The sequence below is a fragment of the Hypanus sabinus genome, chromosome 16 (genome assembly GCF_030144855.1).
Source record: "Hypanus sabinus isolate sHypSab1 chromosome 16, sHypSab1.hap1, whole genome shotgun sequence".
Classification (NCBI taxonomy): Eukaryota; Metazoa; Chordata; class Chondrichthyes; order Myliobatiformes; family Dasyatidae; genus Hypanus; species Hypanus sabinus.
The window spans coordinates 34,184,066-34,211,939 of record NC_082721.1 but is presented as its reverse complement, the minus strand read 5'-3'; the positions used below and the strand labels follow the sequence as shown (position 1 = coordinate 34,211,939).

Genomic DNA, 27,874 nt, shown 5'->3' with positions numbered 1-27,874 from the left:
CTGACCTCTGGTACTGTTTGTGTGGAGTGTGCATGTTTTCTGCGGGGGATTCGGCTTTCTCTCACATCTCAAAGATGTGTGAATCAGTAGGTTGACTGGCCACTGTAAATCACTCTTAGTGTGTAGGTGAGTTCCAAAAGTCTTGGGGTGGATGAGATGAGGAATTAATGGGAATGTGGGCAGAATAAAAATGGGGTTAGTGTGGGATTAATATAAATAGATGTTTGATGCTTGCCACAGATTCAATGGGCTGAAGGTCCTGTACCCTCATCAATAGGTCAATTCTATGAATATTTGTGGTAACTTTTCTGAGGCCTCCGTTAGTCAGAGTTGACCATGGATAATGTGTCCCGGCTGTCTAGATATGCAAGCCAGGGCAGTACGATAGGGAGAGCAAGCTTCCCCCCACCCCGCGCACACACACACACACACACACACACATCTGATGAACCCAAAGGTACAGCAGAGGCATTAAACTCAATGTAGGACTCCCTTGGGGACTCCTGATAGCTCACTGTGGTAGCTGATCACAAATTGATACAGGTTATCAATATTACAACAGATTACTTTTCTTGCTATGCTTTTGCAAAGTAATGTACACTTTCTAAATGCTGTATTAGCTGTAAATGGCCTTGTATCATTTAGAGTATGAAAAGGACTATAAATGATATGTCATTCTTTTTACTATCCAAACTGACTGCAATGTAATTGTCAATATGTCATCACAATTTAAAATACGTCGCTGGATGTGGAGTGCTTTGAATTATCTTAAGATCTCATACAATATGCATGCAGATCATTCATTTACGTAAGTGACAGATGAACCTCTTCAATCATGCTTTTCTAGGCCAAGCAAACAGGATCTCAATGCAATCAAGTATAGACGAGATCCCGTCTATAGCTCTGATGAAGAGGATGATGATGATGAATGGAATGGACCAGCCACCGAATTGTAAGCGGTGTTCCGTGAAAAAAAAACACTCCACCAACAGAACAATGTTTAAAAATAATCAGTGTTTAGCTACTGTTATATACCAAACTTTGTTTATAACTGCTTCATGGCTGTTAATTTTTAAATAAATGTAATAAATAACTAAAGTATAAGCCTTTTCTGTAACTATGTAAAATTAAGGGACCTCAGTGTGATACTTAACCTCTCCAAAAATCAATGGACTGTTGTATTCACCATAGTACATGTCTGGATGATTCTACATTCATTTCTTGGCCTGCATGAAATTAATTGATCATCATGATGGTCACTTTTGGACTATATTATCCTAGAAATTAATGGCATGAAAGCATTTGTTCCATTTTGTACATGGCTGTCACAAAAGTACCATTAGGTAAATCATACTTCCCAGTTCTTGGCCTGTGGCTCTTTGGGAACTTCATGTGCTCATTCAGGAATATTTCAAATGGGATTGGTAAATGTTCTCCTTCTACGTCAATCACCACAGTAGCATAGCAGTTAGCACAACAGTATTACAGCTTGGGAGGTTTAATCCTGGTGTCCTCTTTATGGAAGGCTCAGGTTTCCTCTGGGTGCTCGCTTTCCCTCCACAGTCTAAAGCTGGACCAGTTAGTATGTCAACTGGTCATTGTAAATTGTCCCATGATTAGGGTTAAATCAGGGGTTACTGGCAGTGTGACTCAAAGGGCCTATTCTACAGTGCATCTCTTTAAAAACAAAAAAATCAATAACTTTTGATATAAAATAATTGCTTCCATTCAATTACATGTGCTACCTAAGCATTCAGTGGAGAACAGTGCAGAAATAGGCACCCTTAAGAGTAGTCAGGCTCAAAGAGAATGGAGGAACATAAACTCACTGATCTTTTAGACCATAAATATTCCAGATATGACCATGAGTTAGTGATCTCAGCACCTTGGCTTGTGGTGGAGTTCTAAATTACATTAGCTGGAATTATTTAGTGCAGCTATTACTGCACATTAGGAAAAAAATAGACAAATCTTCTTAAATATATATAGAAATTCTTCTACAGATAAATAATCTGCTTATGCTAAATAAGTTTGGCTTGTCTCAATTCCCAGTAAGCTTATGACCATGACATCAATTTTAATTCTCAATCGGAGAGGGCACAGGAAATGCTGAAAAATGCATTTACTTTCTTTCACAGTAACTTTCAGAGCAACATAAGTTGGGACATTTATGGCTGCCTTATTTATGTAGAAACATCATCATAATCCCTTTCAAATATAGCTTACTGCAGAAACTCCAGAATCACAAGCATCATCTACAAGTTTTCTTGTCAGACAGGTTGTGTTTGTGTTTTTTCTTACACCAAATAATGAACTTTATATTGATCAGACTGATCTGTTTCTGTGAAATAGTTTGCATAATACTGTCATTTGCCAGATTCAGATATCCACCCTTACTGCAATTATAGAGCTCTATAATCAAGGCAGCACAGCTTCATATACTAGTGGCAGTGAGCATGAAATGCTCTCAAGACAGCATTGAGTGTAACAGGTCACCATTGTCCCTGGAGCAGAACATACAACCTTGTGATTGAGCTACATTGCCAGTACCATACAAAGGAGTTCTATTGTGTCTTTCAGCTGAACCAGGAAAACTTAATACTGACTTTTACTGCCTGAAGTGGGAGTGTTTCCTCACCTAGACCCTAGAGCAGAGGGCAGGAATGCTGAAAGTATGTGCGTCACTTGCTTGACAGGCTAAGAATTAACTCTTTAGTCCCAGCACTAAAACACAATGTGTGGATGGTGGGATAAGTAGCATTCCAGGTGCAGTTTAAGTAACTCCAGCTTGTTGATGAGGGATGATAGTGGATCACAGGTCTGTGCTGCGTATCCATTTCCTTATAATAACAGTTCTAAGTCCTGATATCTTCTCATGCTAAGCAACTGTTTTTGGAAGATTTTCAATATATATTTCAATAAAATGTGTATTTTTTCTATGCAATGACTCATTCCTTTCTGCTATGCATTAGTTCTGCACAGCGATTTCCATAGCTTCTCCAATCTCATTTAGTGGGTTCAGCATTAAAACATTGGCCTCAAGCTGTTCTACAGTATCCATTTTTTAATGAAGTTTAATAAAACTAAGTTTCTATCTCAGTTTTTCCCTTTCCTCTCAACTTGCTGGCTTTTCATGGATATGGCCCGCAGTCATTACCTTCCCAGAAAGCTTTTGCTTTGCAACAGTAATTAGTACACTATTTGAAAGAAAGAAAAAAAGATAAAGGTTAGCTTTATTTGTTGCTTGTACATTGAGACACACTGAAATGTGCTATTTTGAGTCAAATCAAATCAGCAAGTGTCACTATGCTTCCGGCACCAACATAACATATCCTCACTCACTAATCCTAACTGTACAGCTTTTTTTTGGGGGGATGTGGGAGGAAACTAGAGGAGCCAGGGAAAACCCACGCAGTCACAGGGGCAATGTACAAATGCCATGCAGACAGCAGAGGGTATTGAACCACAATCGTACAACTGATTCTGTAAAGTTTTGCAGTGACTGAAATGCTACTAGGAAATAATGTGATTATACATATTTCCCAATCTCAGTACATTTACCAATGAAATACTTTTGAATTGCTGCTATTTTAAAAAAAGCCATAATAAAAAATCCTTTCTGAAGATCTCTAACATTAATAATCAACTAGATCTGTTTGAATCTGTGGTTGCAATTTTAACTTTCCATTCTTTCCAGATGCCATGAGCTTCCTGGATCACAAAATTTCAGAATACTATTCTCACCTTAGTTTATACACCTACGATACATCCCACTTAGTTCTAAGTCAGTTTGGTGATTCTCCTGTGAATTTCCTTAGAATGTTTTATGAAGTTGCATGAACTACACAAATGAAAGAGCATCAATGTTATCCCATCCTTTCATGTGCATTTGTTTTCCATCAGAACACAGACTATAGCAATGAGAAGTAGAAAGCCTACTTGATATTCTCTTCCAAAATGACAGGGCCTTGCAGCAACCTAATATCTGTCATGTATTATTAATAAACTCCAGAGGAACCCTGCAGCTCACACTGTTATTCATGTATGCCATGACCTTCTAAGTTGAGAGCTTTGCTATTGGCATCAACTTCACTAATAAACTGCTTTGTAATAAATTAAATGAGAATTGATCAATGCACCTGCCAGTCTGTCAGCCACTAAATTCAGCACAAGCCCCTCTGAAATCAGCACCTTCAAGAGCCTTTTCTTTTAGGAATTAAAATGGAGGGAGCTACAAGGCAAGTTAACAGTGCTTGTGCGGTTGTTGCTCTGATGCTAAATTGCTTCCAAACAATAAAACAATCAAAATAAGACCACATCCCCCACAATAAAATAAATTATCCCTTTTAAAGAAAATGTCTCAATTTTCTAATATGGCTCAATTCTGATGTGATTGATTCACTTGGTGTAAAATGGTTTTAAAAGCAGTTTCCAGTAGTCCCCATTATTCAGTTTAACTTTCCTCCCTCTAGCATTCTATCTCTTATGTAGGCTACTTAGAAAAGCACTGTTAATGCACTAACTTCCATTAGTATTGGAGAAATGGTTCAAAAGCTAGTTAAGTGCAGTAGATCTGAAAATACATAGAAGAAGCAGAGTTACAGACAGACAATGTTGTAAAAGAGTTCCAGCTAAACAGAAATAAAAGTGATAGAAGACTGTCCTGAAGTACCAATTGGCCTTCTGTCTGTAGAAGTTACCTAACTCTAGGTAGTTTTACAAATTTGTTTTTATTTCTGATTTCCAGTATGTTGAGTATATTATTTCCATTGACAATATGGAAACACAAACCATCCATCATTTTTCTAAATTAATGCATTTATGCTGCAATAACTTTATTGCAATGAAAGATGTTAACAAGAACCAGCCAAGGTAGCACTGCATTAGACAAATGCTTTATGTGTCAGAGCCTCAGGTCCTCTCAATTCCATTAACTAAATATCAGATGGTAATAGCACATTCAATTGGAAGAATTCAGAGCAGACCCATGCAGAAAATGCAACTTGCATGATTACATACTACATGGCTCAAATACCAATCATTGCAGCTTACAATAATAGAAGAGACAAATTACAACTATAGAGAAAATTTCTAGGTGCAGAGGGCTGCAGAACTATCCTGCCCTACACCTTTTCTCTTCCTTGTATGAAGATGGCGAGTCTCGCTGGAGTTTATTTCCATAGACGCATGAACCTTGCTAATGGGAGATATCTTTGGCCACATGCATCTTCCAGAATGCCATGTGATCATAAACAAGTGCAAAAGCCCTGGGCTGATAAATCCCCTTCTAAACTAGTCATGATCTCATATAAGCATCAGTTCTCTCCCCCATTGCTCAATTGACCCAAGAATATGCAATTTAGCATTGGTCAATTGACCCTATAGCCTGTAAAAGATCAGCAACCTCTCAGATAACTCTTATGGCTATACCGCTATACAAAACACAATACAATTATTAATGCATTTTATTCCGTTATATTCCCTGATAAACACTCCAAGCATGGCAATTATGGCTAGCATAATGGTAGTTTACAAGGCACCAAAGGCATGAATTTCTAAGTGAGGTATTGTCAGAGACTCTACAATGCACATGGTCAGCAGGTAATTCGAAGAAGCACAATCTATTCCTCCTTACTGATTACAAATGCACTTCTCTGCAACAATCAGTAGATGGCAAACAGAAGCAGTAACTTCAGACTGATTTTTCATCTCCTTATGCAGAGGCATGATTTAGACAGCTCCGACTTTTTAAAAAGATAGATCTGTACAGAAAATAGTAAATTGCATTTGGTATACATAAAGTAAAACAGCAGCTGAACCTCATATCCCTGTGCCAGGCAGTCACAGAATAGAATGGCATCTTTCACAAACAATGCAGAATAGCTTCCAGACCAAGTTTCAGGTCAACAACTACTTCATCTCCAAAACTATTGCCCATAGCTTCTTCCCTCCCCTCCCTAACCCCTCAGAAAAATTATCCATATGGCACACTGGTCTGCTTAATATCTTGGTAATTTTTAAAAAAAAAATTGATTAAAATATTAAGTTTATGCCCTTGCCAGTAAAATAAATCCAGCAACTTTCCACTCAAATAAAACAGGAAAGCCACTTGCAGATGTCATGAGATATCTAGTTTAAGCTGGTGATATGTAGAAGCAATGTGCAAAATCTTTTTGGTGAAAAACAGTGCCACCTTGTATCAGTGCTAAGTCTGATGCGTGGCATGCTGCCAAGCCTGCATCAAAGGTTAATTTATTTTCCCTTACACATTGGCCTCATGTGATGCTGCAGCTCTTGGCACAGCCAATTTAGTGCAGAGTGGAATGCTTGTGTTAAGTCGTCTTCAATAGGCCAATTAAGAATTGTGTGTCGATATTATTGAGGCACAACAAAGCAGGCAGTGTCACATGGAATCCATGGATACCACAAGTGTTTCAGCTGGCTAATGATGATAACTCTTTCTTTATATGTATATTGGTTGCTCTTGTCCAGTTAGTAATCGGTATGTTGCAGCTGGCATTGTCTTTATGTGAATCTGGAAAAGAAACAGTAAAAGACAAATATATTCATATCTCCCACCTTCACAAACATAATTGCTCAGCTTCAATAAATAATCATGAGACACAGGGGCCTCCAAGTTTGATCACATCCACACTAGTGCTAATCGGGGCAGTGGTTGCAAATGCAAAGAGGCCTACACCTGATGTTAAACTATTCTTCCTCATTGATCTAGTCAATATTAATCTCTCAATCCATGTCAATATTGCACTGCTATTTGTGGGAGCTTACCTTTTGCAAATTGAATGCCATGTCATCTAAATTATTTGAGTGTACAGTAGTTCATAGAAAATAGAACACTACAGTTTCATCAGCCTGTACTGTTATGCCAACCCCTTAACCCACTCCAAGATCAATCCGCCCTTCCCTCCCACATAGCCCTCCATTCTTCTTTCATCCATGTGCTTATCCAAGGGTCTCTTAAATATCTCTAATGTATCTGCCTCTACGACCACCCTTGGCAGCGCTTTCCACACACCAACCATTCATAAATAAAAACAACCTGCCTCTGACATCCCAGCTGTAATTTCCTCCAATCAAGTTCAAATTATGCCCTCTCATATTAGCCATTTTTGTCCTGGGAGAAAAGCACTAGCCATGTACTCTGCCTCTTATTATCTTTAACAACCCTGTCAAGTCACCTCTCATCCTTCTTCACTCCAAAGAGAAAAACCCTAGCTCACTCAACCTTTCCTCATAAGACATGCCCTCTAAAGCCCTGATAAATCTCTCTGCACCCTCTGTCAAGCTTCCACATCTTTTCAATAACAAGGTGGCTAGAACTGAACACAATATTCTAGGTGTGGCCTAACCAGGATTTTTCGAGCTGCAACATTACCTCACAGCTCCTGAAGTCAACCCCATGACTAATGCAGGCCAACACACAATATGGCTTAATTACCACCCTATCAATTTGCGCGGCAACTTTGAGGGATCTATGGACGTGGATCCCAAGATCCCCCTGTTCTTCCACACTGTTAAGAATCCTGTCATTAACCCTGTATTCTGCCTTCAAATTCAACCTTCCAAATTGACAGCAGAGCACTACAACATCCCACATAAAAAGCAAGGCTCTCTCAATACCCGTACCTCTGGATGGAGGGCTAGTAAGTAGAAGGCTGGTTTGTGCTACATGCTGCTGTCACAAAATGCAAATACACTGGCAACTGATGAGGTATGGGCTGGACTGCAATACCAGCTTGAATTGTAGAGACCAAAAACTTTTTTGCTAAGCACAAAAATGATAAGTGTCAATATAGTAAAATTAAATGCAATAGGCAGCTGACTTCTTCCAGTAAAAATAAATTAATAACCCAAAAGTACCCTAATAAGTAACTATATTTTCTAACATAATTGACTTTGGGAAATTTGCAAATAAGGCCAAACTTAATTAAAAATGAAATGTGCTAAACTGAAGAAAAACACATGGAAAGATTGTTGTAATGATTATTTCAGTACCACTAGCTGATACACAGGGGACCTCACTTGAATTAAAAAATGGTCGATGATTAAGAGTTGTAAAATAATGAATAGTATAAGCTTGGAGAAGAAATATGCTAGACAAAGAAACAAAGGTAATCTTGATAGAAGTGATATGCTTTTAAGCCTAGCATCATTGTTCATTCAATGTCAACCATGACTATATTGTAATATTTCAGTTCTCTTTAGGTCTCTGCCTTCCTGAAGCTTCTGGCATGTAACAAAGGCCAACTGCCCCACTGTATTTAACCCAACCTAAATTAATCGGGATTAAAAAGCAGAGGCATTACAAACCACAGCATCAACCCTAATGTGAACTTGTCTATTAGTCAACTGGAAACATCAAGTAGAGGTTAAGCTTTAAGAGAGATTATAACTTTTTAAATAAACAAACTGCTGTACTTTTGAACTTACTTCACCAGTGGCATCTGACAATCTTTGTACAATCTTGTTATGTGGGATTGCGACAACACTTTGTCCATTTATTTCAATGATTCTGTGTCCAACTCGAATTCCACCTCGTTCCGCAATTCCACCTCTCATGAGGCTGTAGATCTGGTCAAGATAACATTTACAGCATTAACTCTTTAAACCTACAAGATCTCAAATAGTTACTGAATTTGCATCCAGTGGCGCAATGGAACAATTGTAGACATCATTTCTGTTCACTTTTTTGACCCTTCCACATTTTCTTCCTCATTTTTAAAGTCCATTGAGATTTTAAGGGTTGTTTTACTTCTTTAAGAAGTTTATTTCCCCAAAGGTCTATTTTTTTTTGAATAGTTGTTTCTTCCATAGGACACCTTTGAAAGTGAGTCAAGTTTTTGTGAAGAGTTGACTGGCGAATCAAAACCCGCAGGAATTATTAATGATATTGTCATGCCACCATTCACTGACCATTAACAATCACTACACAAAATGTGCTCAACAGACAACAGCAAGGAAGGGGACGGCAATTTTGGCCGCACCTATTTGTCCACTGCTACACAGTTTAATCAAAGGGCAACATCTACTGTTACATGGTTTGCTCTCAGTTCACAGAAGTAGCTAACTAGCTTACGACAAATTCTGGATATAAAGACAAAGTAGCTTACGAAACAGTGTTGGAAATGTTCAGCAGGTCAGGCAGCCTTTTCAGAAAGACAGATATTTTAACTTATGGTCAAAAATATTTTATATTTCTATTTTACACATACAGTATCTGCAAGTTTTTGATTTTCAATAGACTATGAAACAAATCACTTGAGAATAAGTTCAAGACTGAATTATATAAACTCAGATGTTTCCAGCATTAGGTTACACTTCTATTAGTAACACACACCCATCAATTCTGCAGGACTCAGCAACAAAAGGCACAATTTTGGCCTGTTTTAAGTTTGAGCAGCTCTGGGAGTGTTTATACTCCAAAGAATTAAAAGAAGCCCTGTCATCAACCTCCTGTGAGATAACCATTGCCTGATAAGAAGAAAAACTGATATAATGAACACCACAGAGGCAGTCCTCCTCTGGATCTCACATTCGACTAACTTCACCTTCACATATTTTACTTGCATTATATCCTGGCTATATTACTTACACTGTGTGATTTCTGGGCAAGCTGCCCCAATATACTTAAAACTCTGGCATCAATTAAACAACGTGTAAAGTTGCTTAAGTACATCTTATCCATAAAAAAAGACAATCAAAATCAAATCCAGTTAATTACCATCCAGTCAATTCTTAATCAGCAAAGTGATTGGCTGCATTATGGACTGAGCTACCAAGGACACTCATCTGCCAATAACCTGCTCACCAATTATAGCTGGAGTTCATTAGGCCCACGCTGTATCAAACCTAACCAAAATCCTGGTCCAAACTTTGAACAAAGAGCAGAATTCTAAAAATAAAGAGTAATTACATCAAGGTAACATTTGATCAATGGTGATATCAAGGAACTCTAGTAAAACTGGATTTATAAGGCATAAGGAATGAACGACTCCAACCTCTTTACCACTGTCAGCAAGGACAACAGTAGCAGGTGAAATGGACCACAAACACCTGCAGGACCCTTCCAACCCATGCACCACCATGAGTTGGAAATGTATTGCTGTTCCTTCATTGTCACTGGATAAAACTATGGAACTCCCTATTCCACTCTTCACCAAAGGCACTGCAACAGTTCAGGAAAACTGACGACTGCCACTTGCTCAAGAACATTTAGGAAAGGGAAATAAAGAAGTTTGGTCCTGTTAATAATGCCAAATCCTGAAAAGAAATGTAATAAAAATAAAAATAATGTGAAGTGAGTAGTTGAAATATTTAGTGCTATTCTGACAGTGGTTCTAATCTTCTCACAAGATGATAAAGAGATTGCCAGACCTTCTATATATACATCATTAACACCAACTGAAGTGAACTCTCCTGTCTTGGCCAACATTCAACTCACTGAAACAAATGAATTGCCATCCATCTCATGACAGTTAACAAAGCCTTGGAGTAGTTAACTTTATTGAACATTTTTTCCATTTGACATTTCAAAGCAACTTAGTAGAAGTTTTCAGAAGGAAAAGTTACTGCCTGTACATTGAAAGATATTTCTTTCAAGGGATAACCTTTGCATCCCACAGCAGGTATTTACATAGGGGTTTAGATTTGATTTATACAGCACCTATCGCATTCACATTCCAAAACTTTTCAGTCAATTAAGCACTTTTCAAATCTAGTTACTAATATAAGAAATATGAAAATCACCTATGCAAATCTAGCTCACATTCACAGAAATTAGATAATTACTGAACAGTCTGTTTAATATTGCAAGTTTAACAATTATTCCAGAGGCTTATCAGGCCTAATTAACTGAAAACCTGTATCTTACCCTTAAAATTCACTTTGGGAATTCAGATTAATTCTACATTATACATCAGGTAGATAAACCAGAATAGCTTAATAAACTACACTCTGCATCACAGAACAAAATATTAGGTTGAGGTCTCTTTGATTGGCATAGATATAATGGGATGAATGGCCTTCTGCACTGCAGACTTCTGTCTCCATTCAATTATATAAATAGAATTAAATTATTGGATTTTGCTTGGTGGCAATTTTTATCTACTTCATTGACTGCTGCTCATCCAACAGCAAAAATAAACAAACATTCTCAATCTTGAATTTTGATAAAAAGTTACCATTTCAAAATTATGATAAAAACAAAGATAGTAAACTGTCACTGGAAAGACTTTCTAAAAAGCAGAATTTACATTATTCTGATATGGATTTAGCATGGGGAATTACTGACATTAGCTGGGGAATTACTACTTATTTTTCCTGTGTGAAGTGAAAACCTTGTTTTAAATAAAATTCAGGCAGGCTCTAGGTGATTAGAAATTCTTTCAGGAATAAGAGTTAAAATTACTTCTGGTAACTTAAAGACATCATTGTCATCCTCATACTTACAATCCCATCCTGAACACTAAATCCCAGCTGATGCTTCAGATCTGGCCGTTTGATGATTGCAGTGGTGACTGGAGGACAGCGAACAATATTGAGCTTTACTTCAAATTGATATTTCAAGTCCTTCAAAACCAATACATTAGAATGTCAGATGGACTGATTTTCCATAAAAATGCTCACAGTGGGCAGAAAGGCCACTATTTTTCAACTTAGTAGGAATTGAAGTGAATCATTAACACATAACCATGGATCAAGGCTCACAAGTCAACTAAGCATAGCAGTTACTTGCAAGATAAAGTTAGGTTTATTTAGCATACGTACACCAAACATACAGTGAAACACTTAATTTCTGTCAAATCAAATCAGCGAGGACTTTGCTGGACAGCCCACTAGAATTGTAATGCTTCCTGTGCCTAAACAGCATGCCCACAACTTACTAACTCTAATCTGTAGGTCTTTGAAATGTGGGAGGAAACCAGAGCACTAGAGAAAACTTACACAGTCACGGGGAGAACACCAAGCTCCTTACAGTCTGTGGCTGGAAATGTACCTTGATCGGAGATCACTGCTGTAAAACAATGCGCTAACTGCTATGCTACCATGCAGCTTCTCATTCAGTAGTCTTTTCCGAAAGCAAGTCTTCATGGAAACCATGTGGTAGATCTTTATTTAAATTGTTGAGGCTCTTTTGAATGGGAAGCTCTTGGATTTTGACTAAGCCATGATTAAGGAAAGGCTGACATGTAACTTTGAGAAACATTTGGTGACATTGTCCATGCATCTTGGCAATTGTTAGTTTGGGAGCTACAGTGAAAGAAACATTGGACAATATCCTGCAGTGCACCTTTAAGTATTTATTGTTAGTGTCTAACTGCGATGGACATGGCACCAATCCAGTGGGGTGCTTTACTGTAGATGGCGGCAAACTGTATATCTTTGGAATATCTCATCCGTTGTGAATTTTATACTACACTGATAAAAGGGTCGAAAGTCAAGGGGCAACTCATTTATCACGGAATATCCATAAATAGTATGGGCATGCTGGTTGAGTTAAGAATCTGATCAAGGATAGAGATGTTTGGTGTTTGTCTTTAAGTTAGCCAATCATCAGATATGGATATGGACAAAAAGCCTGAAGTAAGGCAGTTAAGAATCTGCCATGTTAACGGTTTGAAATTAGAAAAAGGCCAGAAAATGTTTAAAAATTGCTCATTTCTTTCCCTAAAGATATTAGTGGAGCAGATTACAGCAATCTAATAATTTAAATAGTTCCTTTTGTTACTGAGACTGGTATTTCTTTAAAAATATCCAAATTTCAAACAGGTTAGCCAAGATCTCATTACCTTTTGAAACAGGATAAATAGCCCCTGTATTGTATTATTGCTACCAGTTTATGTGCCAACATTTAACTATTTGAATTTATATTCCCCATTTGGGAATGGGATTTCAATTCATGTCTCCACATCAACAGTCCAGAACTATGGATAGGATAAAAGCACTGTCTTTTTCCCAGGACTGGGGAATCAAGAACCAGAGGGCATGGTTTAAGGTGAAAGGGGTAAGATTTAACCAGAACAACTTTCCCTACACAGAGGGTGGTGTATAAAAGGAACAAGCTGCAAGATGAAGTGGTTGAGAAAGGTATACCAGCAATACTCAAAAGAAATTTGGACAACTGCATACATAGGAAAGGTTTAGAGGGAAATGGGTCAAAAATTGGCAAATGGGACTAGCTTACATGGACATTTTGGTGACATAGATGTGTGGGCCAAAGGGCCCGTTTCAGTACTCCATGACCCCAATACCAGTTTAGTAATTGAACCACTAATCACCTTGCCAATAAAAAATTATTAGCTCCTTATTGGAGTTTAGCACTTGCCTACCATAAAAACAAATGTCAATATTACCGGGGCTACTTGCCATTTCTGCAGTTTAGCAAGAGGTTATTTTGTTTTACAGTTCCACTACGTAGGGACTTCACTTCCACTTCTAGTATATCTTTCTACATTCCCCACTGAGCTACTGCTAATCCCCTCATTGGATGATAATGAAAGAGCAACAGCCAGGCCACAGCAGAAAATAAAACACTGTGGCAGAACACAATTCTGCTGTTGCTGATAACTAGTTCAATAACTGAACCACCATTCCCCTTCCCAATGAAAAATGGTTAGAGTTCCAGCAAGGGGCTTTCAATACACTGTCCTAAAAATGTACCATTGTGCTCATCTGGGGAGAAAAGCAGCAATTAAAAGATGAAAATATGACTCCATATGATGTCAGACATGCTTAAAATAAATCACCAACTGTAGTCAAGATATTGGCACATCCCACATTAGTAAGGAAGGCTCTGCCAGTCTAGGTGCCACCTTGAATTTTCTGAATATAATGCCTTGGTTGATGTCAGGTTGTTTGTTCAGATGCCACCTTTGTTATTTAAACTCTCCTGTGCTCTACCCTGTTACCATTTGTTCTCTATTCCCTGGTTTCTTTCCATCTTAAAACACATTGCACCCTTTTCATTTTTCATGGTTCTGTTGAAAGACATCAACCTTAATCATCATTTCTGTCACCATAAGCTTTCCAGACCTGCTTCTTCTTCCAGAATGTTCTGTTTTATCTCAAGTTGCTTCACAGGAAGGTAAAGCACAAAATTGGTGCGAAACTATACAAGGGAAATTAATCAAAAGCTTGTTCAAGTAAGTTGGTGTTAAGCTTGCTCTTAATGATGAAAAGATTGTTAGAGAGTTTCTGAACTTAGGATTTAGTAGATGAAGTCACAGCTTCCAGAATACTATTAAATTTCCCAAACTGCTCATGATAGGAGCTGATATTCATATCTCTGATTTCAGCTCTGTTCACTCTTCCAAGAAATAAAACTACCATGCTGTTATGCTGGTGTACAGGTGCTCTAATTATACTCAAGTATATTCACACAGTCTTCCTAAGCAATTCACTGTCTCATTACTGTAAGAATAAACTGATGTGATCCATTTAGCTCACTTTTTGCTTTAATAAATTATTTTGCTACTAATATCACTCCTGTTCCAGCCACTACCTGTTGTCTCATCAATCTATTTAGCCTAGGAAACAAAATGCACATTACTAGCATAGATAACCTGACTGCTTCAGCTTAATTTCTGGAAAAAGATACACCATGGTAATGATCCTGCACATGCAGTAACACCCAGCTATATTTATTTCGTCAAAATTTTCAATTTCATTTGCTAACAAAGGGCCAAGCAAACCACGAGTAGACGTTGTGATTTGAGAAATGATCAATCTGACTCAATGCCTCATAAGTACATTTATCCTGACAAATAACAGCTTTCAAAGACAAAGACAAGCCGCCATTTTGTGCAAAAAACATTGATTGAAAAAAAATCCAACTTACTGTCTTAGTCTATCCTTTATACCATAAGGAGCAGAATTAGGCCAGTTGGCCAATTGAGTCTGCTCCGCCATTTCATCGTGGCTGATCTGTTTTTTCTCTCAGCCCCAATCTCCTGTCTCTTCCTCCTCCCCTCGTTATCGCTTCATGCCCAGACCAATCAAGAATGTATCAAGCTCTGGTTTAAATATATATTAAAGCAGAATATGTATAAATAAATATGAAGACTTGTCCTCCACAGCTACCTGTGGCAACAAATTCTGAAGAATCACCAATCTATGGCTAAAGGAATTCCTCCTCATCTCCATTCTAAAAAGATGCCCCTCTATTCTGAGGCTGTGTCTTCTGGTCTTAGATTCTCCACACCCACTCTATCAAGGCCTTTCACCATTCGATAGGTTTCAATTAGGTCACCCCTCATTCTTCTGAATTCCAATGAACACAGACCCAGAGCCATCAAATGCTCTTCATATGACAAGCCATTCAATCTGGAATCATTTTCATGAACTTCCTTTGAAGCTTCTCCAGTTTCGGCATATCCATTCTAAGACAAGGGGCTCAAATCTACGCACAATATTCCAAGTGAGGCCTCACCGGTGCTTTATGAAGTCTCAACATTGTACCCTTGCTTTTATATTATAGTCCTCTTGAAATGAATGCTAACGTCCTCAACATAGACTCAACCTACAAGCCTTTAGGGAATGCTGCACAAGGACTCCCAAATCCTCTTGCACCTGAGATTTTTGTAATTTCTCTCCATTTAGAAAATAGTTAACCCTTTCATTTCTTCCACTCAAGTGCATGACCATACACTTCCAAACATCTGCTACTTCTTTTCCCATTTGCCTACTCTGTCTAAGTCCTTCTGTAGCCTCTCTACTTCCTCAAGACTACCTGCCACTCCACTTTTCTTTGTTTCATCTGCAAACTTTGCAACAAAGCCATCAACTCCATCATCCAAATCAATGACATATAACATAAAAAGAATTGGTCCCAACAAAGATCCCTATGGAACAGCATTAGCCACCGGCAGCCAACCAGAAAAGGCTCCCTTTGTTCCCATTCCTGCCAATCAGCCACTGCTTTATCCATGCTAGAATCTTTCCTGTAATATCATGGGCTCACAGCTTGCTAAGCAGCCTCATGTGTGGCACCTTGTCAAAGGCCTTCTGAAAATCCAAGAACTCAACATCAACCGATTCTCCTTTGTCTATCCTGTTTGGTTTGTCAAATGGTCGTTGTGACACGTACAGTGTGGTAATGCTTTCCTCCTACTAAGGGTATTCTTATCACTAGGGTTCTAATGTACACTCAAAACTAGCCTTACTTAGAATGCTCATCTTGTTACCTAACTCTGTATATAAAGAATCTGCAGCACTGGCCATTCAATGGAGATTACAGCTGCAGGAATTTTGATTCAATGTGCATAACTTGTCAAGAGATGTACTACTTCATCTGGTATCATTCTAGACACTACTTATCTATTGCAATGGAGGATATTTGTCCCATTGGAGCATGCCTGCTTGCATGAGATGAATCCTATTTTAATAATCTCCCCCTTATTTTTTCTATAATCCTGTAACTATTCCTCTTATGGTCATTCACTTTCCCTCTAATTCTTACCTACACTAAGGGATAATTATCAGTAGCTAATCTACCTACCACCATATTCTTGGTGGGTGAGAAAAAAATAAAACAGATGGCAGAAATCTCAAGTGATGGGGAGAACAAGCCAACTCCAGACAAGGAGTATACATGGTCAAGATTAAATTGGGGTCCCTGGAGATGTGAGGCACCTTTTTCTTCATCTTACAACTTAAGTTACAAGCTGTGATGCATCTGCGCACTGAACATGAAACCTACCCAAAGTTAAATACGTAGCATAAATAGAGCACTGAGAACTTCCTATTAGTGTGACTCCTCAAAGAAAATAAGAGATCTACCAACTAACATACCTAAGGACCAAAAGTATATGTTATATGTTACATATAAGGAACCAAAAGTATGAATATCTCACAGTGCATGAAACTTAAAGGAGAAATATATGAAAACAAACTGAAGCAATGAATATGAACTCCTGATTCAGTACCTTGATTATGCTCTGGCAAGTAGCAAGAGGCAGGCCAACTAAGCTGGTACCATTCACAGATATGATCTGATCACCAATGTTCAACTCTCCTGACCGCTCAGCAGGCCCACCATGCATGAGATTGGCTATCACCACAGTAGGGAGGATCGAGCCCCAGCCAGACTCCACTATCACTAGGCCAAGGATCTCACCTTTTGCTTTTTCAATATGCACCTGTGCAAAGAACAGAATTGTATCCACTATTACATTCACTGAAAATGTAGGAAAATATGCAACATCACAAATTTATAACAGAGTAAAACTGGACAAAGGTAAAAGAAATAGCAGTTGATCACAAAAATTTCTACCAATTTCTCTACCCAGTCTGTTCTTTCATAATTGAAATACTCAATGCTCATGTAATTGGGTTGTAGATGACTGAGGGGATAGACAAGGTGTTGTTCCTTCAGTTTGTGTTGGGCTTCATCTTGGCGGTACAGAAGGCCAAGGACGTACAGGTCAGTGTGGGAATGGGATGGAGAATTAAAATGCAATACAACTGGGCTTTCAGGATAGCCATTGCAAAACAGCGAACCAACCACCCCTTGGTCTCACCAACATGGAGGAAGTCACATCAGGGGCACTTAATGCAGTAGCCAAGATTGGAGGAGATGCACGTAAACCTTTTTCTCACCTGGAAGATCTAGTCAGGCTCCTGGATGAGGTGCAAGGATAAGTAATCTAAGGGCAAGGGTTAAGAAGAAGAGGGATAAGTGGACCACATGAGAAGAGTGGATCCTGAGAAGACAGAAAGGGAGAGAGAAAATATGTGGCTAGTTGAAGGGATCTCATTGCAGCTGGCAGATGTGAAGGATGTTATGCTGGATGCCAAGGCCCATAGGATGAAAGATAAGGACAAGAGGAACTCTATCACTGTTCTGTCTAAAGGAAAGCAAGGTGAGAGCAGAAGTACAAGAAACAGAGGAGATGCGAGAGCACGCTCCATGAAGGGCAGCCATGCTTCCTGATAAAGTTTATAGAGACCAAAAGTACCAACTAGATGCAGTACCAACAAATATTCACTAGACTGATTTCTGAGATAAAGAGATTATTTTATGAGGAAAAGATAAATAAAGTCAGCTTTTTCTCTTCAGTTTAGAAAAAAAAGTCAACTTATTGAAACATATCAGTTCCAGAAAGGGTTTGGTAAGAAAGCATTTGAAACTAAATATGTCGAGATTATTCTGCGGTATTAAATCTTGCAACGCTGCACATTCCTGCTCCCTTTGCAAATTTACCATGTATTATTCTCAAACACGCTCTCAACATTAAAACTAGTAAACCATGCTACAAGTCATCACAACAGACACTAACCTCTTTGGAATTCTCTGATTTGGAAAAGTGTACAAGATCACCGTTGTAGAACTCTGTGTCGAGTAAATCATTGTACTCATTGGGACTCAGATCTGCGGGATTAATACCATTGGCATTCAGGAACTGCTGGTACGCCACAGTGAAAGCTTGGCCTATAGCCTGTGCAATAAGTGATGCCTACAAGCAGGGACAGTGTTAAAGAGAAAAAAAAAACATTGGATTGCTTTGTTAGAATTATATATACCAATGAATCACACCATTCTTTACACATCCACAGGGCACAGTGGAGGAGTGACGAACCACTCCACAACATCCCACAAGTACTGATTTTAAATTATTAAAAAATAACAAAAGTAAAATCATGCCACATCTGCAGGAAACATCACAGCTGAGATCCCAAAAATCTAGAAGTTATCATTTGATGATTTAGGCTATAATAGGATGATACTCACATCTTCTGACTCAAAGACATGACATATCATCTTGTATTCTCGTTTCCCTGCCATAGAGTTCCTATTTTCTTGATCTGGAGGTTTACGTGGTAGTCGTCGCCGAGCCATGAAAACTATCGTAGTTCCAATGTCTGCAATGTAGGAAATGGTCTGCAGAGGATGATCCATCAAGGCTTCCTACAGAGGGGAAGAACTGGGTTATGATAAACCTAAGTCACATTATTACAAAAGTCGAATTTGAAAAATTGAGTTTCTGGTAAACCTTAACCCACTGTTTCTGAGATAGGTGACGACAAGAAACTAAGCAAATGCGCAAGACATGCTCTGTGAGCCGCGAAGTACAGATGAAGCGTGGATCTCACACCCAAATGTTTGTGAGCACTTCACAACTATAGATTTATCTGATATTTGTGTATCGTTAACCACCTGCAAGTACCAGCATACTCTTGGGATCATAGTACTACAGCAGTTCCGCCTGTTGGATTTTGAATAAAATTTATAAGATTAGCATTATTTGTCACATGCACATCAAAACATAATGAAATATGTCATTTGTGTCATTGTTTATGATGTGTTGGGGGAAGCCCACACGTGTCACTGTGCTTCCAGCACCAACGTAGCCTGCCCACAACTTACTAACCCTAATGTCTTTTTGGAACGTGGGAGGAAACAGGAACACAAGAAAGAAACCCACACTATTGTAGAGAACATACAATCCCCTTACAGACAGCAATGGGATCTGAACCCTGATCTTCTGATTGCTGGCACTGTAGAGCATTATGCAACTGGTACACTACCATGCTGCCTAACATTGGCCAAGTAATACAGACAATTAGGAAAACAAAATAATTAGCGACTGCCATTGCTATCCAATGTAGCACAATTCTTGTTTTTGGTCGCACTTTCCACAGAAAATAGATCAAAAGAGGCTTTACTTCTTATCAAAGATTGAAATGCATAGCCAAGGCTTACACTTCACTACAGTTTTGAGGGGCTGTAATTCAGTTGGAGATGAAGTCTTTTGGTTGAGGTAATAAACTGAGGTTACACTTGCCTTCTCAATACCACTACTTAGAAGACTAGTAGTCAATGTCCTGGACATTTCTTATATGTGAGGACAGATTAAGTAGTCAGTATCTTTGCAGTTTGTAGAGCTTTGCTATATGCAAATTTATTTGCAAATTTTAAGATTAAGTTGATGACAGTGATAATGAATATTTCTAGATAATTAATGAAGAATATTAGATAACTTTAAAAATGTTTTAAGATTTTTGTCTGTACATTTTATTACTAAGATGCCAGAGGTGAGGTGGGGAGTTAAAAGTAGACACTGTGTAGGAGAATTTAGGTACATTTCTTGACATTTAGATATTCCATTACCTGTGTTTCTGCATTCAATACTTTAATTCGCTGTGTTGATATAAACAGATCTACTGCAGTCATTGGTTGAGACTCTCCTTCGGGTGCCTATAAATAATCAGAAATTAGTTATACTACCTATATTTCCATCAACTCCTCCCCACACTCCCTTCTACCTTGCTCCCCCCAAAATACACACGATTTTCTCTTTTCTTCTAGAAGAAGCTGATTACCTACATAAGGTGCCACAAGTGCCAGAAGATCTTCAATACTTCATCCTCACAGCCCTTCAAGCAAAAATCCTGACAGTCATCTTCACGTCAATCTCTCCCCCATCTTTTGTCACCCAAAAAATGTCCATCAAAAAAATGAGGGAGATTACTTGCAAACCCAACTGCAACTTCACCCAACATTCACACAGGAGCTTAAAAATATGAGGGAACCTTGTCAAGACTATTCCGGGTTTGGCAAGACTTCAAGTATTATGTGCAGCTTTGACTTTCGTACCAAATGGATGACATATTTACCCTGGAATCAGTGATGACCCTACGAGAGGAAATGCCAAGATGTTGCTTCCTTTAACTGAGAAGCATAGAAATATGGATAATAATAGGATAAGTCAGCAATTTAGGATTGCAATGCAAAATTTCTTCAAACTTTTAAAATTCTCTAACTCAGAGACTGTGGATGTTTAGAATAAATGCATCTTAAATTAATATTTTTGGACACTAGGTGTCAAGAATTATTGGGTTGGACTGGAAACTAAACAAAGTGCATAGTTGCAACTTCACTAAACAAGAAGATGGTCATGGAGCCATTTGGCTCACTCCCGCTTTTATTTCACGTGTTATTACCTAGCAGGGCCCAACTGGCTCAAGACACTTCAAAAATCTCCAGGTATCAAGCTGGAAATGACTCTTCCTCCCCAGCTCATCTGTCTGTAGCACATTCAGGTCCAACGATTTCAAAAGCAAATGGCTAGATTTTGAAAATATCCCAATTCAAAGAATATTGTGCATTAATTTAGACACTTCACACCTTTACTCTCCCCACTGCCTCCTGAGCTTGAGACATTCGGACATTGGTCGATGGATTTTTCTCAGAGAATAACTGGGTTGATCCAAGGTAACTTGCTGCAAATATGATTCCATCGAGGAGATCCTCTGACTCACAGGGTCCCTGTACTACAAGCAGTGAAAGAAACAAAAGCACTGTTACTGAAACCAGGTGTAAAAATCGATCTTCAGTCCACCACCAAGTATTATGAAGATACTGAACATAGATCTGATGGGAAGAGTTGAAGCTGTCTAGCATCAAAACAGTCTCTTCAGCCCCAAATTGTCTACAGTACAGCGACTTGAGCCAGTCCCATTTGCTGCAATTTGGCTCACATCCCTCTAGACACATCTTATCCATGTCCTTGCTTAAATATTTTTTTATCCACTGGACCAAAGGTACAGAAGCCCCAGGTCCCACACTACCAGGTTCAGGAACAATTACTTCAGACTCCTGAACTGGTGTGGATAACTTCAATCACCACTACTCTAAACTGATCCAAACACCTACAGACCAACTTTCAAGGACTCTTTACAGCTCATGCTTTCAGTATTATTTTATATTTGCACATTTTGTTTCGTTGTGCACATAGGTTTTTTTGTCAGTGTTTTTAACTGTAAATGCCTTCAGGAAAATAAATCTCAAGATATTAAATGGAAATACAGTACATACGTACTTTGATAATAAACTTACATTTAACTCATATTTATCACCTCCTTTGACAGCTCATTCTAAATACACACCACCTTCTGTGTAACAAGGATGCCCCTCAGATCCTTTTTAAATCTTCTCCATCCCATTTTAAATTTACAGCCTCTAGTTTTAAACTCCCCTATCCTGGAAACAGGAGGTGAACTTGTTCTGTATAAGGGCATCCTTCCTGGCTCCTATGCTCCAGGGGTTAAGCTCCAGTCTATCTATAACTCAGGCCCTCTGATCTTCGTAGTATCTTCATAAGTCCTACTTAGCAGATATTCTTCATGCACAATCCCAGTGAGCTGCCCTACTCTGTCTCTACAGATAATGATCAGGAACAAAAAGCCTGACATCACATTTGTCCAACACAAGCACAGAGCACTTCCATTCCCATTCCACCCCAAACACGATAATTCCCAGCTTTTCAAATCCAAAGAACATAAAATTTATATACGGCCTTTATCACCACCCAATTTGTCATTGGCAAGAGATGGCAACTTACACATGGAATTACACATCAATTCAAAATGCATATATAGAGCAAACTGAGGTCTAAACTTGCAAGTTAGCTTTTGCATTTAAGTAACAATATTAACATTAATGAGATGTGTACAGGGCCTGCTCATTTGTTGAAGCTCACTGTCTGCAATCTGGTTGTTGTATTACCAACTTCTTTAAGGTGACAACACTTCTAAAACAAAACACTCATTTGCCAAAACCTGAAATTATGAAAGATGCTGTACAAAACCTGATCTTTCTGTCTAATATTATGTCTGACTTGCAGTAATATTAGGCATATACTTGACAACATCCAATTAGGATCAACTTACCTTCCTTAAATGCAGGAAAGGAAATTTTCTTCTTCGTCTGAAATGAAATTAAGTAATAACTTTTAGTACCAAAGGTCGCTTGTCCATGTACTCAAAGTGGCTTTTGGCTTCAGTTCATTAAAAATGTCAAGTCTACTGGGTAACTCCAGGAAAATTCAGCAACCTTGTGCATTACCTGGCTGTACAGATCTTTCCAAGGTGAATTAGCTGATCTCAATCAGGGCACTGAATCGAGAATATGAATTTAACATTGTGCTCTAGGCTTACAGTCACTATTTCATTCCTTCCCATTTTTTTTACATGAATTGGTAATTAATTTATTATTGTCTCATGTAGAGATAGCAAAAATCCTTTGTTTGCCATCCAGATCATTCCATATATGTAAAAATCACCAATATTTCCCCACCACTCTAAAAAACTGCTTCATAATTTAAAATTCATTTTGTGAAAGAAAATCAAAGCCAGCTTCAACCTAAAAATATACAGTCTGTGTGACACACCAGCAAGTCTCGAAATTTCTACACATGGTTGACTTGAACCTTGTATAGAATAATAAGACCACAAGACCATTAGGCCATGAGATATAGAATTAGTCCATTCAGCCTACCGAGTCTGCTCCACCAATCCATCATGAACAACTTACTATCCCTCATTCCCATTCCCCTGCCTTCTTCCTGTACCCTTTGATGCCCTTACAAATTAAGAAACTATCAACCTCCATCTTAAATCTATCCAGTGATGGAAGTGATTAACACCTGTTCTTCATGCAATAAGTTCAATAAGTCTCTGGGTTATGTAATGTTTCCATTCCTAATAAATGCCTGTAAGCCGGTTTCTCCTCAAGTCAGAAATGCCCAGTTTCTGGAGTAATACAATACGCATTACCAAACATACCCTTACAACAACTATTTCCTACAATTCACTGAATAATCACTCCAACACTACTCATAATTAAACTAATGGAATATATATTCTACCCAGACATAACTGAACTTCTGAAGAATTTTATTACTAGTTTGAAAAAAATGCATGCGAGAATTTGTATAAAGTTGGATTTCCAGAAGATCATTAACTCAGGGAGCCTCTGTTTGTTCATGAGCAATAGCAAAATATGGTAGTAGAGATGGCAGGAGCCTTGCATAAAAAGCAAAGACTTTCTGGTCTAAATGATTCAATTCTGCACTGCAAATACCACTTCTACATTTAATTCAAACTGAACATTTTTGTACCTGAACATTAGCACAACTTTCTGCAACTTTTGCACCCCAAGACTTTTTTTGTACATGTACAAGCGATGCTAGACATTATAGATGGATGATTTTATATTAATTCAGAAATGCAACTCACTTTTCATCCCTCTTCGATATCAACGGTAATGCTCCCTGATTGTGCATCTGATACACTTGAGCTGGTGGTCAATCAATTTGGCCTTCACCCATAAAGCACAGCAAAAAATAACAGGATAGAAATATTTGAGTGACTATATTACCATGAAGTCTTTAGTTATTTATGACTTGATAATTGTTTCCATGGAAAGACTGTTCTTCAATAGGAATCATCTGCCTGACCAGTAACTCAGCTAAGAACGCTTAAACGAGGAAATCTGCAGATGCTGGAAATTCAAGTAACACACACAAAACGCTGGTGGAACACAGCAGGCCGGGCAGCATCTATAGAAAGAAGTCGATTGTACTTCTTCTGCTAGATGCTGTCTGGCCTGCTATGTTCCACCAGCATTTTGTGTAAGAAGGCTTAGTTAGCCCAAGTTAAAAAACTCACAATTCTTCATAAACTCTACTGGATATCAGATAAATGTATAAAGCAATTTAATTACACTCAGCTACATAAAAATAATGCTCTCAAAATAGATGATAGTATTTGTGGAGAGGGAAAGATACAGTTAATGTTTTAGATCAATGATCTTTTATAAAGATTATTGACTTGAAGCACAAAATTTGTTTCCTACTGCACAGATGATGTTTGAGCAGCTGAATTATTTTCAGCATTATTTCATTTCAGATTTTCTGCATCTGCAATACTTTGCTTTTGCAAGATATATGCGCTGTTCTCAGACGCAAAGGGCTACTGGCCACAAAGTTAAATAATCAGTCCTGATGCAATTTGTGTCTAGGACCATAAACTTATATTAGCTCACTAGAGAGCAGGGTCCAGTTACACTAATCAGCTGTTTGCAGCAGAGGCATACCATTACTAAAATCCTTGTAAAAAGGCTCTTTTATGCTGCCCTCAAGATACAATTTAATTCCAAATGTGGGAAAATCCTCATACCTTACCAGTGCCAAATCCACATCCTCGTGCACATAATGAACCTCAAGAATGGAAAGCTTGCATTGTGCACTGAAATTCTTGTAATAGATTTACTGTATATCTGTCTCAGTACAAATATTTAACTAAGAAATATTCTGTGCAATTACTTTCTTACCTCTCGTGTTCGCTCATGGTCATTGGTTTTTATATGACAAGCCCCTTGACTTAATGGATCAACGTGCTCAGGATCATCCTCAGGCAAAAAGGATTTGCTAATACAGTCGACCTCTTCTTTCAGTTCTTTAACAGCTAAAGACAATGCTTCTCCTTCTTTCTTCCAATCTTCCTTCAGCATCATTTGTCTAAGTAAAAGACGGCCAACTAAAGAAGAACTTGAAAAATCTTCAATTTCCACATCATCGCTTTCCAAGAAATCAGGAGCTTGCTGATCGAGGTGCAAACCTCCAATGATACCCTTAGTTTGGCCATAGTCACTTCCAAACGACTCTTCTGAAGTTTCTTGGAAGAATGTGTCTTTGCTTTCAGTTTTTGCTGGTGCAAGGTCACCCCGTATATTAGATGGTGCGTGGTCATTAAAACCAGAGATTCTTCCTAGACAGCTATCTTGGGTCAGCTTGTTGCAATTTTGAACCAGATCGTCCATTTTTTTCCCATTTAAACTTTTAAGTTTTTCGTTAGGTGGCATTGAATGTTCACAGGTCACATCAGTCAAAATATCTTGATGGTTAATCATACCGAACTGTTGTCTGTCACCTTCTCTAACTGATAAATCAGTCCATCCATCTACTGATGATCTCAAAGTCAGTTCTCTTTTCTTCTCCAAAACTACTGCTGCCTGCTCATGTTGGCGCAACTGAGCAGAAAGCAATTTAATCTGGCAATGATCATCATCTTCAAGGTCTGAAGTCTGGTCCATTGTGTCAGTTCCTAAACTGATGTTTTTCACACCAAATTCAATCAAATTGCTTTCAGAATCTGCATTTAAGTCTGACAAGTGCACAGCACTAACCAAATCCTTGACTTCTTTAGTCACTACATTATTTAATTCCACATTATCCACCTTTTTCTGTTCACCATTAACATCTTTACTCACTATAACCTCACCAGCCCCTTCATCACAAAAATCTTGATCAGAATACCCTGTAAAAGCATCTCTGTTGTCATGAAGGATTTCTAAAGAACACACATCACCAACTTCAGGCAGAACAGCTTCTGCACCTGTTTGATCATTTTCCAATCCTTGTTCATACATCTCAACCCCACTGGCATGCTGGATTAAACTGACAGCCTCACTGTCAGGCTCAGCGGGGTCTTCCTGTCTGTTCATATTAATTTCCAATGACCATTATTTGTAGAGCAAAATATGAAACGTAAGATTAATAAGATTTAACTCATGGGGAGGGAGGAGAGAGACCTAACAAGACTACACGGAAACCCTGCTTAGCTGCATTCAGATTCAAACATGCTAAGTGAGACTCACTGACTGGTCCCCATTAATATTGCACCAAGATTAAAGCCAACTAACCGGTTGCCGACCACTACCTTCAGACGCAGAGCCCTTGGAGCTGCCTATGGTGAATCCCACCCCCACTGTCTGGAGCTACAGGGCCCCTAAAACAGTGAACTTTGGCCACGACTGGGTCGCAGTGAAGCCAGCGCCTTCACTCCGGTGGGCGCTGGAGACTCAGTCCGAGCAACCCGAGCTCATCCCCGGCGCTGTATCCGCTGCAAGGTCCGAGGCCCGCAGTCGAATTTGATGGAGCCGCCGTTCCCACTTCCACATTCAGATTCCCCCGACTGCTGCCGGGCACGCCTACATCCCACGAGCCACCGCCGGCGGTATCCAGAGAAGCCCGTGTCACCAGGCCAGGTCCCAGCCGCTTCACAAACGTCGTGACACACCCACGTACGCGCAGCAGGCGCGACGTCAGCACCGCCTCTGCGCGTTACGTCATTGAGGACGGTACGGCCCCGATCGCAGAACCATCTCAGCCACGTGGCCTCTTCAGAACCATGTAGGACAGGTTCAAAGGTTCATTTACTATCAAAGCAGGCATCCCGATACGACTCTGAAATTTGTATTGCTCCAGATAGCCACGAAACAAAGAAAGAACGTGAAAGTCGTTCAGGGAGAAACGTCAAACTTGAAAGCAGAGCGTCCTGATCATCAACCCCCAAAACCCGCACAAGATGGAAAAGGGACACCGACCCCCAGAAAACCATCACTCCCCCACACAAAAAACTAACAACATCAACCCCAAACACCCCCTCCTCGCACAACAAAATGGAAAAGGCACAGGCGATTAAAAAAAACACAATATACAAACCGTAAGTCTGAAAAAGTCCACGTTCCGTAAACGCAGAACCATGATACCGTCCTATGATACCATCAGCATTCATCGAAAGAGAGGGACAGCGCACAAGGCAGAGAGGCCTACCAGACTGTCACATAGTGATGGGCTGCTCACTGACTCCTTCTCCGGCAGCAATCAAAGGGCAGGCAGTCAGTGCGAAAACTCTTGCTCCCCTTCTGAATTTACGTATTCCTCAACGAGTTAATCAGTGATTAATGGGCGCTTTAAATGGCGAACTGGAGTTGAATGCCAGCTCGCGCCATGTCTCGAAGTTTCTTCGCATGGATGCTGTCCGAGCACAGGCTCGCTTCCTGGAATCTTCTTAGAGCTAACAAAGTGCTGGATCACTCAGCGATCTCCAAAATGTTAATCCTATTTTCCGGCATTACTAGAGTCACACAGCAAGGAAGCAGGCTCTTTGGCCCAAACTAGTCCAATTTGCCAGCATTTGGCCCGTAACTTAAACCTTACCAATATGTGCACCTCTCCAACTGTCTTGTAAAAGTTTTTATCATACTTGTCCCAACCACTCCCTCCGCTGG

General features: G+C 39.1%; 2 protein-coding genes across 6 annotated transcripts in view; one reads left to right on the top strand and one right to left on the bottom strand.

The window, feature by feature from the left end:
- The window catches only part of LOC132406209 (tight junction protein ZO-3-like), a 101,427-nt gene extending 98,488 nt beyond the window's left edge, over positions 1–2,939 (top strand). For all 5 annotated transcript variants that reach the window (XM_059991538.1, XM_059991539.1, XM_059991535.1 and 2 more), the window contains exon 21: positions 848–2,939. In XM_059991538.1, the coding sequence (XP_059847521.1) occupies positions 848–956 (109 nt within the window). In that variant the 3' untranslated portion in view covers positions 957–2,939. The remainder of the gene's footprint in view (positions 1–847) is intronic.
- Positions 2,940–5,447: 2,508 nt separating this feature from the next.
- Positions 5,448–26,885, bottom strand: si:ch73-40i7.5 (amyloid-beta A4 precursor protein-binding family A member 1). Its single transcript, XM_059991543.1, has 10 exons — positions 25,133–26,885; positions 22,690–22,726; positions 21,146–21,291; positions 20,129–20,215; positions 18,749–18,925; positions 18,297–18,473; positions 16,944–17,156; positions 11,470–11,589; positions 8,452–8,592; positions 5,448–6,535 (listed from the first exon to the last, which is right to left on the bottom strand). The coding sequence occupies exons 1-10, from the start codon at positions 26,303–26,305 to the stop codon at positions 6,464–6,466; spliced, it is 2,343 nt and encodes a 780-aa protein (XP_059847526.1). The 5' UTR covers positions 26,306–26,885; the 3' UTR covers positions 5,448–6,463.
- Between the last annotated feature and the right edge of the window lie 989 nt (positions 26,886–27,874).